Consider the following 15,820-nt stretch of genomic DNA (forward strand, 5'->3'; position numbering starts at 1 on the left):
CGAGCTCACACTCAAGTGTGGGATGGAGCAGAGGGAGAGGGAGAAGCAGACTCCCCGTGCTGAGCCCGACGTGGCGCTCGATCATGACCTGAGCTGAGATCAAGAGTCAGACGCTCAACCAACCAGCCACCCAGGCACCCCTAGGCAGTGCCATCTTTCACCACATGGCAACAGGTAACTGCACACGGCAACCTAGGACCTGGAAGGTCTCGGAGGAGTGTTGACACATATCCAGCATCTGAGATCTCCATCCTCTTTGGCTAAACTCACTTGCCCACTCCCAGGTGTAAGGACCAGAGGTGGCCATTTGGCCCAGGCCAGGCCACATCACCCTCCAGACCCGAACGTGGCCTTGGCAGAGCCCAGAAACTCTGGGGGCTTACAAGCAATTTAAGCAGGCTGTCGGGAGTGAGGCTGAGGCTGTTGTGTGGGTCAACAGGACAACCTAGAGCTGTTTCTGTCCCCACTGGCACTGGACAGCTGGGTGGGGACTGGCTGAGAGAAGAGCAGTTTCCAGATCCTCGGCATACTTTGAGTGGAAAGCCCTTTCTCTTCCATCCGAGCTCATTGCTGCCACTAGGAGATCTCAAGCCCTTCCTGGTAGAAGGCCTAATTTACCAAGATTCCAGGCTTGGTGACTAGCTCCCATTCCTCAACACCAATTCCTTTATTTTGAACATCCTGAGGAGTCAGAAAAGGATGTGCTCACAGAAGCGGGACAAACGGTCACTTTAAGAGGTTTTTCCCTCCCCTTGGCCCCCACTCCAGTCAGAACTATTCTGTTTGTAGCTCCTGATATACATACGTACGTACGCGTGGCAACATCATGTACGTACGTATGGCGACTAAATCCACATTCTCAGGTCTAGGAAGGGAGAGCAGAGCTGGGGACATGCCCAGCGCGTGTCTGGCTGAGCGGCCAAGGAAGAGGGGGGACTGTGCAACCACAGCAATGCAGTGTCCATGTGGAACTCGGGTCTTGGGGGGGGGGGGACGGTGGCTTTTTAGAAAACAGGTCATTCCCCTCAAATCCTTTAGTAAATGTACGCATACAGCCCTAGCTGGAGGGCCTGGCTTCACTTACTCCCCGAGATGAAAGGAGCTGCAGTACTCCCTCCCATCTGGACTCTGGTCTTCCCAGGGCCCCCTGCTGGAGCCGGTGAGACAATGCTGCTCAGTGACAGTGGGGACTAGTGGCATCCTAGGGCCACGTCTGGCTTTGGCACGGCCTTCCTTCCCCACGTATGGCTACTGCACGATTCGACATTCTCATCTTGGGGGTTACGCTGTATGAGAGCCTGATGTCCTTTTCGGGGGCAGTAGGGGTACGAGTTGAGTAAAAGAACATAAAAGGCCAGTGGTCAAGATCAAAGAAGGTAGAGATCTACAACACAGGATAATTGTTGAATTTATTAAAGTAAGTTGACCACCAAATGTACCACATTCCTAACCTGCAGCTCTGCAACTTGTCCCCAGAAAGACAAGTGGGAAGGGAACATGGGTCCCGCAGGCAGCGCTCGGGGGGCTTCTGGGGCCTTCCCGGGGCACAGCCCTGACACAAGGCAGTTAGCAAAGGGCTCTAGGCGCTCCTTCACAGCCACTTCTGGGGACATTCAGGGCGGGCCGAGCCGTGTCAGCAGCAGAGGGGACGGCCTGCCTCACCCACACTTTTCCTTCTCCCTACATGTGGGCTAAATCCACTGTTCTCTGTGAGGATCCACAGCAAACTTCATACAAGACTCATGTACTTGAAATAAAAATGCTGAACAGGAAGATGGCATTTCGACAGATTTTCAAAATACTGAAGACCACCAAGTCCTAAGTCCTCTGGGACAACTTTCTCAGCAGGTGGGACGAAACATCAATTCCCACTTATAAAACACATTCAAGGTGAGCCGTTTGGAATGGACACACTGTAAAAATTCCCCAATGCCTCATTATTTCAAGATACTTTATTTTTAAAACAGGTCACAACACTAAGCTTCCGGCCCGCCCCGCAGTGTTCAAGCTACAAACGCTTGCTCAGCGGCGGGGGGGCGCGCCTTAGTAGCGTGTCTGAAAACTGAATAAAAATCCATATAAAACAAATATGCAAATAGTTTCCATAGGAACACAGATAAGTGACCCCATCTCCTAGTCTTCCACACTGTTGCATCCGTGCCAACCCTACTTACAGACATCTCAAAACTAGCAAGAATTAAGTTACACGGCCCCCCAGTCCCCCAGGTCAAGCTACACCCGAAGCCGACAGCTACGGAGCGGTGCTACACGGCCCCCCACGTCCCCCAGGTCAAGCTACACCCGAAGCTGACAGCTACGGAGCGGCCCTACACGTTGACGCTGGCGGACGCACGGGCGGCCGCGGGCCGCTTCAGCCCGCTCTCCCGGGCACAGGACACAGGCAGGGGGCCGACGTCCTGCTCCGCCACCTCGGCCGGGAAGTCGTGGCTCTGGATCTGCTGCGTCAGTTGCCTGCAAGACAGAAGGGGCACGTTCAGAAACCCTGAGGCCCGGGGCTCGGCGGCTTCGTGAGAGTCACCTCCTCACGAGCCTATTTACTGCCTCGGCTACCACGTCATCAGGAAGCAGTTCAGTGTCTTTCTAAAGCAAGCCTTTCTTCACGACCACCTTTTCAGTAACAGGGCAAGCACAAGTCACGTGCGCTCATTACAATATTCTATTCATATAGAAATACCCTAGGCTTTTTTTGAAATAGTTACACCTTCATACAAATCTGAAAAGAAATACAGATCAGTATCACCAGAGAATTTTCTTTCCATTTGTATTTCCCAAATCTTCTAAAGCATATATTCTTTTTTTTTTTCTTTAAGATTTTACTTATTTATTTGACACAGAGAGACACAGAGAGAGAGAGAACACAAGCAGGGGGAGTGGGAGAGGGAGAAGCAGGCTTCCCGCCGAGCAGGGAGCCCGATGTGGGGCTTGATCCCAGGATCCTGGGACCATGACCTGAGCCGAAGGCAGATGCTTAACCAACTGAGCCACCCAGACGCCCCTCTAAAGCATATACTCCTAGTACAGGCAGAAAACAACTATTTTTAAGAACCTTGTTAGTATTTACATCTAATCTAAACAAGACGATTTCTTATTCAACCAGACAAGAGCCAGCAGAAACCTGCTCTTATCAAACCATGAACATGCGTCGTCACTAACCACGTCGGCCCCGACATCACATAGTAGATAGTCGGCCTCTGGAACCCGTTGAAAGTAGAAGCAGCAGCAACCGTATAAGCACCCATGTTTTCAAAGACCATCCAATCGCCCACGTGCATCTCGGGCAAGTTGCAGCGCTCGACAATGCGATCCAGGCCGTCACATGTTGGTCCCCATATGCTGGTTGAATAGTACTTCTCATCTGGTTTGGGTCTCTACATTCGAGAGAGAAAAACGTAACCAGTTACCCTGGTTATGACCACACATCCTCACTGCTGTATATTCTACGCTCAGAAGTACCTTCTGCAGAAGGGGCTTCACGTGGGCATGATCATAGAGGATGCAATTAAACGATCCATACACTCCATCGTTCACGTAATACATAAAGGTTTGTTCACTCGACTCATCTTCATCTGGAAAGGCACAGGAGTCTCAATTACCACTTTCTGTACCAACGTTCAGCTACGCGTGCAATGATCCGTCCTTTTATTTTTTAATTTTATTATGTTAATCACCATACATCATTAGTTTTTGATGTAGTGTTCCAAGATTCATAGTTTGCGTGACTCGTCCTTTATACGTACCATCAGAGCCTGTCTGTTCCTTTAATACGAGTTTTTTGGCAATGATGTTCACTGCGAGCGTGAAGGCTGAGGCAACGTAGTATCTGCCGGGCTCCGCTATGATTCGCACCCCCGAGTCGGCCGGGAAGTACTTGTCCAGGGCTGGGTTGATCACACTGGTGATCTACAAGGGACAGACGGGGACAGACGAGGACAGTCATCAAGGGGAACTCACGGCAGAGTGAGAACCAGTGACAGGCTAGAACAAACGTTGAGCGCAGGCGTCAGCAGGTGTACTACCGGCCGACGGCAGCGAAACAAAAACCAACCAACTGGCATCTCCCTAAACCCAGCCTGCATATCCCTGTGGTTTCATCTGGATTCCCCTCTGGATACCCCCCCATCCTTTATAAGATGTTACGGGTAGGATTCTATCAAACGGTACTATAAATGTATTACTGCTTGCTGAGGTATCAAGGGGCCTAAATATTTTAAGCTATCAAATACACGCCAACAGAATAAAACTCTATTCTGCCTATCTCACAAAATTTTAAGAAGAAGGTGGATCTATGTCATAAACTCAACCACCACATAGTGGTCCACTTAATAAGATGTCCACTTTAACTTCATAAGTGACTAAAACAATTAAAATGTTCAAAGGAAAAGTACAAAATTTAGAAAACCCCATTGGGGGTAATGATGTACCAAAGTCCACATGCTCTTCCCTGAAGTAATCAACTATTTCCCACGATTTGGGGGGAAATTGACTCATTGTGGCTTAGAAAACCAAAGCCCATTAACTACAATTTTAAATAGTGCAGAACTCCTGAAAGTATCATACTAAGGCATTTTTATGTTTGTACAATTTCTTTTGTTATTACTTAAAAACACTTTAAGTTCTGAACTACACCAAAATGGAACTTGCTAAAATAGCAATGAACATTTTGTTATAAATTACCTCTTCAAATTTAAGCTTCACATCCTCAGATCCAGGAAAACCACCACCGATATCAAGCAGATACATGCCGAAACCAACCTCAGCCTAGAGCCAGGAAAGTTCAGTCAGTCGAGTAGCCAGATTGGTAACAAGTCATGAAAATGTACGCAGCAGATGGATTTAAGCCTCTGGAATATGGGGTGACTTCTGCAGAAGGTTAATTCTAGAACTGAGTCTAGTTACTCTCAGCCCTGCTCCCCACCCCCCCGCCCCGGAACTGGGTTTACATGTACTCACTCCCATGTCAAAGACACAGCGGGCATCAGAGATGGCTTGCACAAAGGTCTCAGGATCCGTGCAGCCGCTTCCCACGTGGAAGCTGGGGCAAAGAAAGGAGAATAGGCTATTTCTGAAAATTACTATTTACGGTGGGAGAAAAACCTATACAACGTGCATTGTCTAGTATCTTAGCCCCCATGCCACCACCAAGATCTCACCTGACACCAATGACATCAATATTAAGCTCTCTCGCCCGTTCCAAAAGAAGCCTGCTGATTTTGAGTGTGGCACCAAATTTAACACTGAGGCGACAGACTGCTTTGGAATCATCGGTGGCAATCCGCAAAACCAACCTAGAAGTAGCAAAATTTTATCAAATTTCCCATGACAGAAGACCACTTAGAGCCATGATTAAAATAAAAAGAATTCGTGGCTCTGATACCCTGTGATTTGAGTCTCATAAGTTTTTTTTTTTTTTTTAAGGATTTTTATTTATTTACTTGAGAGAGAACGAGAGAGAGAACAGAGGGAAAGGGAAAAGCAGACTTCCCCCGAGCAGGGAGCCCGATGCGGAGCTCGATCCCAGGACTCCGGGATCATGACCTGATCCGAAGGCAGACGCTTAACCGACTGAGCCACCCAGGCGCCCCAAGCGTCTCCTACAGCTTTATTCATCAAGAGGATTTAAGATTTTCTACTTTGCCTCTGACCCAGCAGACTTTTATACTTTACCAAAGTACAGAAATCTCACAACTGTGAATTTGAATTTGACAACGTGCAGCTCCCGTATGTGACCCTGCCCTGCCCACAAACGGAGGAGTCACTCACTTGGCCTTTGGATGCGCCCTGGCAACTTTCATCAGTTCAACTTCACTATCAAAAGTCATCATCTGGACTCCGTTATTGGCAGCATACTTAATCTGAGACACTTGTTTGCAAGGATTTGCATAGATAATCCTCTCTGGAGGCACCCCAAGACTTTGTACCAATTGTATCTCAGTCTGAAAAAACATGAGAGAGTACATTATGTATAGGAAGCTAATCAATGAAAAAAACAGGAGAACACGGGAGTTCAGTCCCCCCCCTTTCATTACTATATATTGCCCAAGAAACACAACTTTGATGTGCCCTGTTGGGAGCACCAGGGCCATTTGAGATCATCATTTTTGAGTCCTGCTGCTTTTGCTTACCTTGCTGGCACAGTCAAATCCTGTCCCAATGGTAGCAAGGGTCTTCACTATGGTTCTGCTATCATTGCATTTGACTGCATAAAAGGGGGTGACCCGAGGAAGAGCTTTTAACCATCTCAGATGTTTCTTTAAAATGTCTCCCAGGTCGGCGACATAGAAGGCATCCTTATCATCCTACAGCAAGAGTGGGTGCAGGGAACTCATCAGCAGCCTAATCACACATGTAGCCTCCCCTCTCATTCCCATCAACGAACCCTCCTCTCTTTACCCTGGCCACTGACACGAACATCACTATTATCACTGAGTGATCTGCAGCTAATAAATTCTGAATTCCCTAACAGGACATGTGAGTTCCATTCCATTTCCTTAAGACCGCACTGAAGTTTCTCACTCATGTGCCCAGCATTTTCAAAGCTGTGCTGTCAGCACCGACTTAAGATACTTACAGAAGACGAAACTTCATTAATTTTTTGGTCCAGAATATCCTTGGCAGTAAAGCCTTCATCGAGGAAATGGCAGTCTAAATCTGCATTACTAAAGCTGTTCATGGTTTCTTGAAGTTCCTCCGAAACGTAACAAACTGCAAACAGGGTGGAGAAATTTCCTCAGAAGCGGGAGCAATACTCAGTAATTCTTTCTTTTTTTTCTTTTTTAAAGATTTTATTTACTTATTTATTTGAGAAAGACAGGGTGGGGGGGAGGGGGCCAGGGGAAAGGGAGAAGCAGACTCCCCGCTGAGCAGGGAACCAGATGTGGGGCTAGATCCTGGTAGATCCTGTATGACCTAAGGCAGCCGCTTAACTGACTGAGCCACCCAGGAGCCCCAATACTCAGTAATTCTTTTTTTTAAAATTTTTTATTGTTGGGGCGCCTGGGTGGCTCAGCCATTAAGCGTCTGCCTTCGGCTCAGGTCATGATCTCAGGGTCCTGGGATCGAGCCCCACATCGGGCTCCCTGCTTGGTGGGAAGCCTGCTTCTCCCTCTCCCACTCCCCCTGCTTGTGTTCCCTCTCTCGCTGTGTCTCTCTCTCTGTCAAATAAATAAATAAAATCTTTAAAAAAAAAAAAATTAAAAAAAATTAAAAAAAATAAAAATAAAAAAAAAATAAAATTTTTTATTGTTATGTTAATCACCATACATTACATCATTAGTTTTTGATGTAATACTCAGTAATTCTTAACAACAACCTGCAACAACCATGAATACTTACATGGAAAACTAAGAGATGGAATTTAAAGAAATTATTGCCAGTTTCTCACAAAGGCAATTCTCTGGAATTCCAAGTCCCGCTGAAGATGCGTGTGCCCTCAGGTGCAGCAGTGGAGATGTTCTGATAAACAGAATTTGCTGGTCCACCTTAGGAATACATCACATGGAAAGATCAGGCACTGACTGTGAGCACACAGGAAGCCGTGCTGCTCAAGTGCTCTCCGTAGCTAGCTCACTCGCTGCATTTGGGAATCCCATTATTCCAGGTGTAAGTCACAGGATTCCATAAACCTCTATGCAGTCCAGGGACACTGGAGATTCAACACCAGGCTTTCTCAAAGCAACACACTAAAATTCTGTATGTACTACTATATACCTCAAAATAAGCACTTCAAATATTCATGCTAAAAAACCTACAGAAAGCAGGTTTCAGAATCACTTCATTAAAATGGAAAAATTTTTGTAACGGTCAGTTTCATTTCTTTAGAAGCTTAAAACAGCATTTCAGTAATTATTGAAAGGCGCCTTATAAACATCCACCTTCTGTTTTCAGTAAGTCTTACATAGAATTTTTAATAACTAAAAGGCATCGTGGAAATGTCTAAGGCTAAACTTACTGAGTGCTCTTAAGTTCCCTAAGAATTTTATGAGCTATTTTTTATGCCATTTTATTTTCATGACACGCATGTATTTTTACAGTGAGCAATCTTCCCATCAACACAATGTACTACAGCGGCTGTATCTGAGCAGAAATCAGCATTCTTAAACCCGTGCTGCCTATCATCAAGTCAGTGATTCTGCACATCTCATCTGTCCTTACACGCACCCTCATCCTTGCTTAGCTATGAACAATAATCACATGGAAATAATTTTTGGCTAACTTTAAGAATAACAAAAGCAAGGAAGCAAACATGAATTACAAATAAGCAAAAATAAAGCTCGTAACATTCAGAGCCACTGTCCTTGGTCTTCACGAAATCTGACACTGGTAAATGAGCTTTCTTAAAATTACTGATTTTAACCTATTTAACTTCTGCTAGGCAGGACTTTCTTTTTTTCACTGTGCGACCCGCTTCAGTGCCTGCAGCCTATGACAGAGGCCAGGCAATGGTTCGGGGCCACGGTTTGCTCTGGCATGGGACACTATGAGAGGCCCAGGGAGACGAGCCTGCCATAAATCCAAACCCATGCATCGTAGAATTTGTCCTTTGTTGTTGTTGTGTGGTTTTTTCTTTCTTAAGATTTTATTTTTTAAAATCTCTACACCCAACGTGGGGCTCGAACTTACAACCCCATGATCAAGAGTCGCACGCTCTACCTACTGAGCCAGCCAGGCGCCCCCGGTAGAACTTGTTTCCAGGCTTGATCTAACGTGCCTTTCCATTGTCAACCTTCTACATTGCCGAAACCACCTCTAGGGGAAGTCAAGAGACGAAGGGGACAGCAAACCCATTTTGGCTATATAAAATTAACACTTAACTCAGGTTCACGCAGTGACAGACTGGGCTAGTTAGGGTCTTGTTAAAAAGCTTTTAGGCGGTGTTCAAGCTTAAACTTGGGAGGTTATTACTTTGAAATATGTTACTATTAAGTATCTTTTAAAGCTTTATTTTAATAACTTATAATATAGAGAAACTTCACCTTTTAGTGTTCTGTATAGCTAAGTTACCTAAAATGATGGGTCAGTGAGCACAAGATAGCACTCTTCTGCTATGAAATTCTTTCCTGCCAATTGGGAAGTAGTATACAAGACACAGAGACCAATTTAAACAAACTGAAAAAAAATTTCACAAGTCAACTAAACTATGCCCAATTTTAGCTTTAAATAAAGTCAACACATTCTTTGTCCTCCCCAGACATTTCTAAGAGGTTCTGCTCCCCACACTTACCAATCATTTGGGATTCTCAAACAACCACAATCAGCTTTTTTGGAAGATCTTAAGGGCTGCCTCCTACGTGTAAGTCTGTTCGCCCGAACTGGGATCTCAATATTCTAGGCCTTTCTTAAATCTCTTAAGTCATTCAAAGATTCCTTACACAGACAAGTCTACGGCACAGTTAATGGAGAATGTATTACCATAGTCACTACGAGGCTATCTCGTATCTTAGCTCTAGCAACGTCGGCGAATTTCTACATCGGGTCATTTCCTCCGTACACGAAAACTAAGAGAAACAAAATTCCAGGACAACGAGGCATCCTGGTAAAAGTGGGCCGAGCGATGGGAGCCCGACACCTGCACGGGCTCGCTCATACGTCTGCACCTGCTGCCGGCCTTGCCACATGGGTTTTAGAAAAGAGTAGCGGTTGAAAGCACCACGGGCCTTCCCAACAGCTTCCGGCTCAGAATCCCCACTGACGTGGTTCGGAAGAGGTGAGCCGCGGTCCCCTCCAGCCCTGGCTGCCCTAAGCCGGCACGATCCGGGGCAGAACGGGCCGCGCGGCGAGGGTGGCCGCCGGGCGTTCGCAGGGTCAGGGAGTCCGAAGTCCCGCTTCACGGGGGAACTCAGGCCCCAGAGGGCAGCCGCTCACCAGGGTCAGGGACCCGCGGCCGGCGCGACGACCACGTGTCCCTCGCAGCTCCAGGCGCGGGGTCAGTCCCGGGCCTCCGGCCCGCCGCGCAGGGACACGTGGCCGTCCCTCCTCCCGCCTCCCAACCGCCCGGACGCGCCCCCTCTCACCTTAGAGCGCACGGGCGCCGCGGGCCAGCCCCATGGAGATACCGCCCCCGAGCGCGCAGGACCGCCGGCCGCCCCGCCGCCCCCGTCAGCCGGCCGCCCGCCGCCTCGCTCCCTCCCGCGGAGGACCGCCGGCCCGAGGTGGCGCCGGAGCTCTGGCAGAGGGGCGGCGGCGGCGGAGGCTGAGGGGACTGACAAAGCCGACGAGCCGCCGCTCCGCTACTTATAGCACCGCGCGTGTCGTCATGGAGACGCACCAGCTCAAACCAGCCGCGATCGGTTCCGTCCGGGCGTCCTCCGAGGAAGGGGGCGGAGCGCGGCGGCGGCGGCCAACCCGCGGCCGGACGGAGGATGGGGGGCGCCGAGCCCTTCAACGTCAGCGGCTCCGAGCGCCACCCGGCCCGCCCCCGGCCTCGCGCCCCTCCCGGCCCTGCGGCAGACACGCGCACGCGCACCACGCCGCAGGACGCCTCCAGCGGCCTCGCACCCCTCCCGGCCCTGCGGCAGGCACGCGCACGCGCACGCGCACGATGCCGCAGGGCACCCCCGGCGGCCTCGCGCCCTTCCCGGCCCTGCGGCGGGCCCGCGCACGCGCACGACGCCTCAGGTCCCGGGCCCTCCCGTGCCCGCCGCTCTCCGGGACATCAACCTTGGTGCGGGAGCGGGCGCCGCAGAAGCCGAATTTCAGCATCCGCGCTGGGCATTAACTGTTCTTCTGCTTGGCTTTAAATGCCTCGTGTCCTAGGGCAGAGAAAGGAGATCGCGGGCACAAGCGGGCCACGTGGACCCCCTCCCCCCCGGGTGGACTCTGGCCCCTCCTGCCAGGCGCCTCCAGTCCCGAGGAAGGGACCTGGAACGATTCTGGCTTCACCCCAAGAACGGGGCGCAGATGTAGACAGGGGCAAGGTGCGTGCTCAGGGTCACCTGGCAAGTTGGTGGCACCGCTTCCGGCCGCTCCCGAGCCACTGCGCCAATAAACGTATCCAGGTGTGTTCCTTCTAGATGGCTGGCAGCGACGGCCACGCGAAGACACACGTGCAGTATTAAGCCAGAGGCTTGTCTAAGGGCCTGAGGGGAAGGCGGTAGAGGGGCCACAGGCCACCGAGCCCCTCCACTGCCCTTTACCATAGTAGACGGCACTTGTAAGTGACTAGACATCTCTAAGGGCGGATGCGATTGCCTCGCTTTGAGAGAGCCCTGTAAGTCCCAGCACAGCAACTGAATCTGCACAATGAATCCATAAAGGCAAGAGCCTTGGGAAATCTGTTATCCCTAAGAGCGTGCAGCCTCTGGTGGAGGACCGTGCCTCTGGTGGAGGACTGTGCCTCTGGGGTGTGGGCTGCCCCCCACCGCTGACCCCAGGGAGGGGAGAAGGAACGCGGGGCACTTCTTTTTTCTCTCATTTTACCATTCTTTCCCTTGAAGACAAAATGCAACAATCACATCCCACCCTAGAGTGTGGGGTGTGGCCCACCTGAGGGTCCCTGGTGAGGATTTAAAGAACGTGTAAAGCCAGCCCAGGTAAGTCGTGGTTGGTGCAGAGGGACCTTGGAGGAGCTCCGTGCTCTACCGGGGTCCCTGGCGGGGACTTGCTGTGTGATCTTGGGTGAATTACCTCCCTTCTCTGGCCTTGGAGGAGTTTTGACTAGATGACATAAGGATCTTCACAGCTGCAAAAACCCTGTGAGGTTTTGAGAAACTTCCGTTGTACTGTCCCCTAGGCCTGGGGCACATCTTGCTCAACTTTATTTTTACATAGTCCTTGAGCAGCCACTGGGTCGGTGCCAGACATCGCTGGACTAGGGAAGGGAGTAGGGAAGTTATCTCCACCCTAACAAGCTTAATTCCTACCGAAGGATGAGATTAACAACCCATCAGGGAACATGACAGCCCAGACACTAAATGAGACAGCTTTAGAATCATGGTAAGCACCCTGGTATTTGTCCCCCCTCTGTGAAGAAACATGTTGTCCCCATTACAGACTTTTCCTCACATTCCAGAAGTCTCCCGTGTGCAGTGCCACGGCCAAGTGGGGAAGAGTGTCCACACCCCCAGCTCTCCTTGGCATGTCAATCAGCCAGTCATTGGCAGGCGAACATTGTCCCCGCCCTGCAGCCTCCTACAGGCAGCGGGGACCGGATGTCTCCGCACATGGGGTCCTGCTAGTGGCCCGGCCTGGAGGGAGGACAGTCAGCCCTGTCTTGCCTGCAGCTTGCCGCCGTGGGAGTGTGACCTGGCCGCCTCCCCGACTCTCTGAGCCTCTGTGTCTCCAGCCATTAAGGGAACGTTTTGGGCCAGATCCAGGGTCCTGTTCCAGCTCAGCTGTGTGATTATATTTTAGATTTAGAGGTATTAATTGAAATGAGAGGCAAGTTCTTGACTGAGGAAGCCGGGTGGTGGGTCCCTGTGCTGTACATATATGCCACTCACACCCGGGTCGCCCATATATGCTGCCGCTCCTGCTAGCCCACGCCAAACATGCAAACTCCTGCGCACATGCCGTACTTTCCTCTGGGGAGGCCACGTCTTGCCCAGATGATCCATCTGACCCAGATAGGGAAACAGAAGCAAGGGAAGGAGGCGCAGCTGCTTCCTTGAGCGCTGGCCGGGCTGGCTGCGGGCAAACTCTTGGAGAGGCCCTTGGCCTTGGGTCTGGGAGTTAGCAGGGCCTGAGTCATTAAACCCAGCTACTAACCTGGATTTGAGAAGATAAATTGGTGATGACTAAACCAGGCCTTATTCATACGCGTGGCATTGATGTCTTTCTGCATATTTTCAGTAGACTCTATCGTCTCCCAGACTCTTTCTTTCCTTGGAGAAAAGCAACAGATCCTTGTCAACTATGTGGTGGCCAACGCCTAAAAGTTACACTAATGTGAGGGTGAGATTTTTTGTGTTTGGAGCTGAAGCCGTAATGGCAGCAAAGAAATACACCAAAAACCATGTTGGATGTGTATCCTTAGTTATCCCACCTAAGCTCCAGGACCAACTCCCATTTGTTTAGCTGCCCTCACCACCGAGCTCATTCTGGAACCCTTCCCCTCACTGGGTCTCCGGCTCCTCATGTAAAATGCTCTCTAGCTGGATCGGCGTACGTAAACATGCAAAGCTCTTGCACTCTGATGTTCGAATCTCTAACTTCTTTTACAACGAGGCTCATGTATAAATCTGCTGTATACGGTTTTTGAACCAAAAAATGAGGACATGTCTGAAGAAGGGGGTGTTTTCTCTTCATTTACTTACTAACACGGAAGGGCTTATAAAGGTATATATAGCGAATACAAATTTAAGGAGTCCCCTTTACTGGAAATAATTAAAGAACATAAAAGACAACAGTTGGCGAACATTTATGTATCCATGCAGTCGATATTGGAATATTAGACATTGAGAACCTCCTGGAAAATGGGTTTGTGTTCTGTCCACATGTCCAAGGTCATCTGCTGCAGCGCCAGATATCTTCCCAGAAACACAAGAGTCGACTCGGGAGTGAGGCTCTCGTGACATCCAGTTACATGAGGACCTGGGAGAGTTTAGGGCCCTTCCCACAAGGGTGCCCTAACTCAGGACACCTGGGAAGCAGTCATGGGACACTCTGGTCACTTGTGGATGTCTGACCATGTGTTCTGAAGCTCAGTCACTCACCACTCACTAGCCTTGCCCTGGAATCGCCTGACGTGTTTCCAAAAATCCAATCCACCCTCCAAGGTGGAAAGTGTGCTATCTTCACCCATGTCCAAGTGACGCGCCCCGGGCACAGTGAGCTTCCGGGAGGCCCTCCTTGCTCTGAGCAACGCAGGTGTCATCACAGAAGGGGGGCACCCCCAAAGGTGTCTGTGGGAAGCCAAAGACACCCATGTGTAAGTGGAAGTGCCAGGACGTCTGTTTTACAAAGTGTTGTCTCACTGCCCCACCTCACCCCCGCCCTGGTGGGGCTCCCTGGCAAGTTGCTGGCACGGAGGCCTTCTGGCAGGAAGGGAGCCAGGGCCTCCTGGAGCCCAGCAGCACCCTGCGGCAGGTCGCTGGCCACACGGTACATTGCGGAGAAAAGGTGGCTTCTGTCCAGACGTGAAGAGCCGGAGTTCATTTGACTGGCAAATTGGTTTTAGCAATGCTTTGCTTCCCACAGCCTGCCTTCTGAGCAGCCTGAAGACAGAGCCCCAGGACGTGTGTGCTGAGCCGGCATTCAGACATGCCACCTTCCTCACGGGGGCCGACAGCAGGACAAAGGTTTTCAGATCTGACCGCTTTACTTGTTTATCTACAACTCTTCACTGGTGGCCTGGGCCCCAGAGGGTGAAGTCTGGACACCTAGCCCAGCACCCAGGACCCTCTGAGATCTGTCCCACTCCCTTTCCCAGTCTCTTCTCCTGCACCGGGCTGTGCGCCAGCCCTCCTAAACCCCTTTGTTCCGCAGAGCCTGCCCACCTGTCATCCCAGCGCGCCTCACACAGGATGGGCGCCTTGGGTCTTGGCCTCTATCTCTTCTACTCCCTTTGAAGTCAGGACCACAATTTACTTACCTTCACACGTCCAGCTGCTAGCCCAGTACCTGGCACACGAAAGTCACTCAACATTGTTAGGTTGGAGCGAGGGCTGCCCTGAGAAATCTGTGACTTGTGGTTATGCGGCTGATTAGCTCATGGGAATTTCTCCCTATGTGCCGTCTAAAATCAGAGGGAGAAAAGATGCTGAATATTCTTTCTTCGGTCATTCATTCATTCAATCCGTGTTTATCTTGAGCGTCTCCTACATGCAGTCGGTGTGCTGGGCAGCGGAGGATCCTGGGGCTGCCACTCTGTGCTGGGTGCTACCTGCCCAGGGCCCGACCTTCTGACCCACTGCCTCTTTTGTTCGATTTTCTCCTAGGCTCCTGGTGACTGCCTCTGACCCCACCTGTGGCAGCACCTGTGCTGGGTTTGGCCACTGCCCCACTTCTTGCTGGAGCCCCACCCTGGTGGGGAAACCCCAGAGCCTGCAAGAGTTCTTCCTCGCATGGCAGGGATCAGCATGTGGAGGGCCTGGCACAACGTAGGCCTTCTGGAAAGGGGTGCTCTGCCTGGGGTTGGTGTAGCTCCACATTCCTGCCAAGTCAGACCCAAGACTGAAGGGCCAACAGTATCGTGCTGGGCTGAGCCTCGGGCGCCCTGGGCATAAGGCAGCGTGTGTCTGGGCTCATCAGGAGAGCCCGTAGGAGCGTCTCAGGGGGATGCATGTTTTCCCCCTTCAACCTGTGAGCCCTTATTCTAGGCCAGGCCCCCTCTAGCTGCCAAGGAGGAGATGGGCCAGGGAAGTCCCTGTCAGACTTCCCTGGAAGGAGCGCGCAGTCAGAGGGGAGGCCAGCTCCCAGGCATGTGCTGTGTATGTCTGGCCACCAGGACAGGTGCTCAGCCCAGCATGGGGGCCCAAGGACAAAGGCATGAGCTGGCTCTGGGTATTAGAAACAGAGAGAAAATCTCCTCTGGCTGGGCTGAGCTGGGGAGGGGCCAAGGGCACTCAAGTTAAGGGCATGGAGAGAGGTAACCATCATGTACCTAGCTTCACTTGGGAAAAGAACTAAAGGCTATATGACAGGACTCACTCTGGGGACAGTCTCTGACCCTCAGGGGCCACGGTGATTGTGCAGACAGATCTCAATCTACATTTCCCATCAGCCCAACCAAATCCTTGCTGACAACAGGACCCAGTCATCTCAAAGGGTGGGAGGAGGGGTTAGCTGCCCTATGCAGGTATTAAACATTCCCCTTCGGCATGCCATGCCCTATATCATTCTGGGCTCCAGCCCGCAGTTCAGT

At 50.8% G+C, this 15,820-nt stretch overlaps 1 protein-coding gene and 1 non-coding gene across 2 annotated transcripts; both read right to left on the minus strand.

The window, feature by feature from the left end:
- Nucleotides 1-1,062: 1,062 nt before the first annotated feature.
- Nucleotides 1,063-10,293, minus strand: ODC1 (ornithine decarboxylase 1). The gene is made up of 12 exons (XM_032430138.1): nucleotides 10,032-10,293; nucleotides 7,354-7,499; nucleotides 6,590-6,723; nucleotides 6,144-6,317; nucleotides 5,782-5,954; nucleotides 5,172-5,306; nucleotides 4,972-5,053; nucleotides 4,696-4,779; nucleotides 3,759-3,921; nucleotides 3,475-3,587; nucleotides 3,175-3,389; nucleotides 1,063-2,472 (listed from the first exon to the last, which is right to left on the minus strand). The coding sequence occupies exons 3-12, from the start codon at nucleotides 6,689-6,691 to the stop codon at nucleotides 2,328-2,330; spliced, it is 1,386 nt and encodes a 461-aa protein (XP_032286029.1). The 5' UTR covers nucleotides 6,692-6,723; nucleotides 7,354-7,499; nucleotides 10,032-10,293; the 3' UTR covers nucleotides 1,063-2,327.
- Nucleotides 8,411-8,543, minus strand: LOC116648311. The gene has a single exon (XR_004302503.1). It is a non-coding gene; the product is annotated as a small nucleolar RNA SNORA42/SNORA80 family (small nucleolar RNA).
- Nucleotides 10,294-15,820: the final 5,527 nt, after the last annotated feature.

This window comes from Phoca vitulina, unplaced genomic scaffold, assembly GCF_004348235.1.
Source record: "Phoca vitulina isolate PV1807 unplaced genomic scaffold, GSC_HSeal_1.0 scaffold42, whole genome shotgun sequence".
NCBI lineage: Eukaryota > Metazoa > Chordata > Mammalia > Carnivora > Phocidae > Phoca > Phoca vitulina.

Bases quoted from the DNA above. Each gene is read 5' to 3' on its own strand.
- ODC1 (XM_032430138.1), bottom strand. From the start codon at position 6,691: ATGAACAGCTTTAGTAATGCAGATTTAGACTGCCATTTCCTCGATGAA. The intron at 6,318-6,589 runs GTAAGTATCTTA...CTCTTGCTGTAG, and splicing joins TTAATGAAGTTTCGTCTTCT to GATGATAAGGATGCCTTCTA. The intron at 3,390-3,474 runs GTACTTCTGAGC...TCTCGAATGTAG, and splicing joins TGAAGCCCCTTCTGCAGAAG to AGACCCAAACCAGATGAGAA.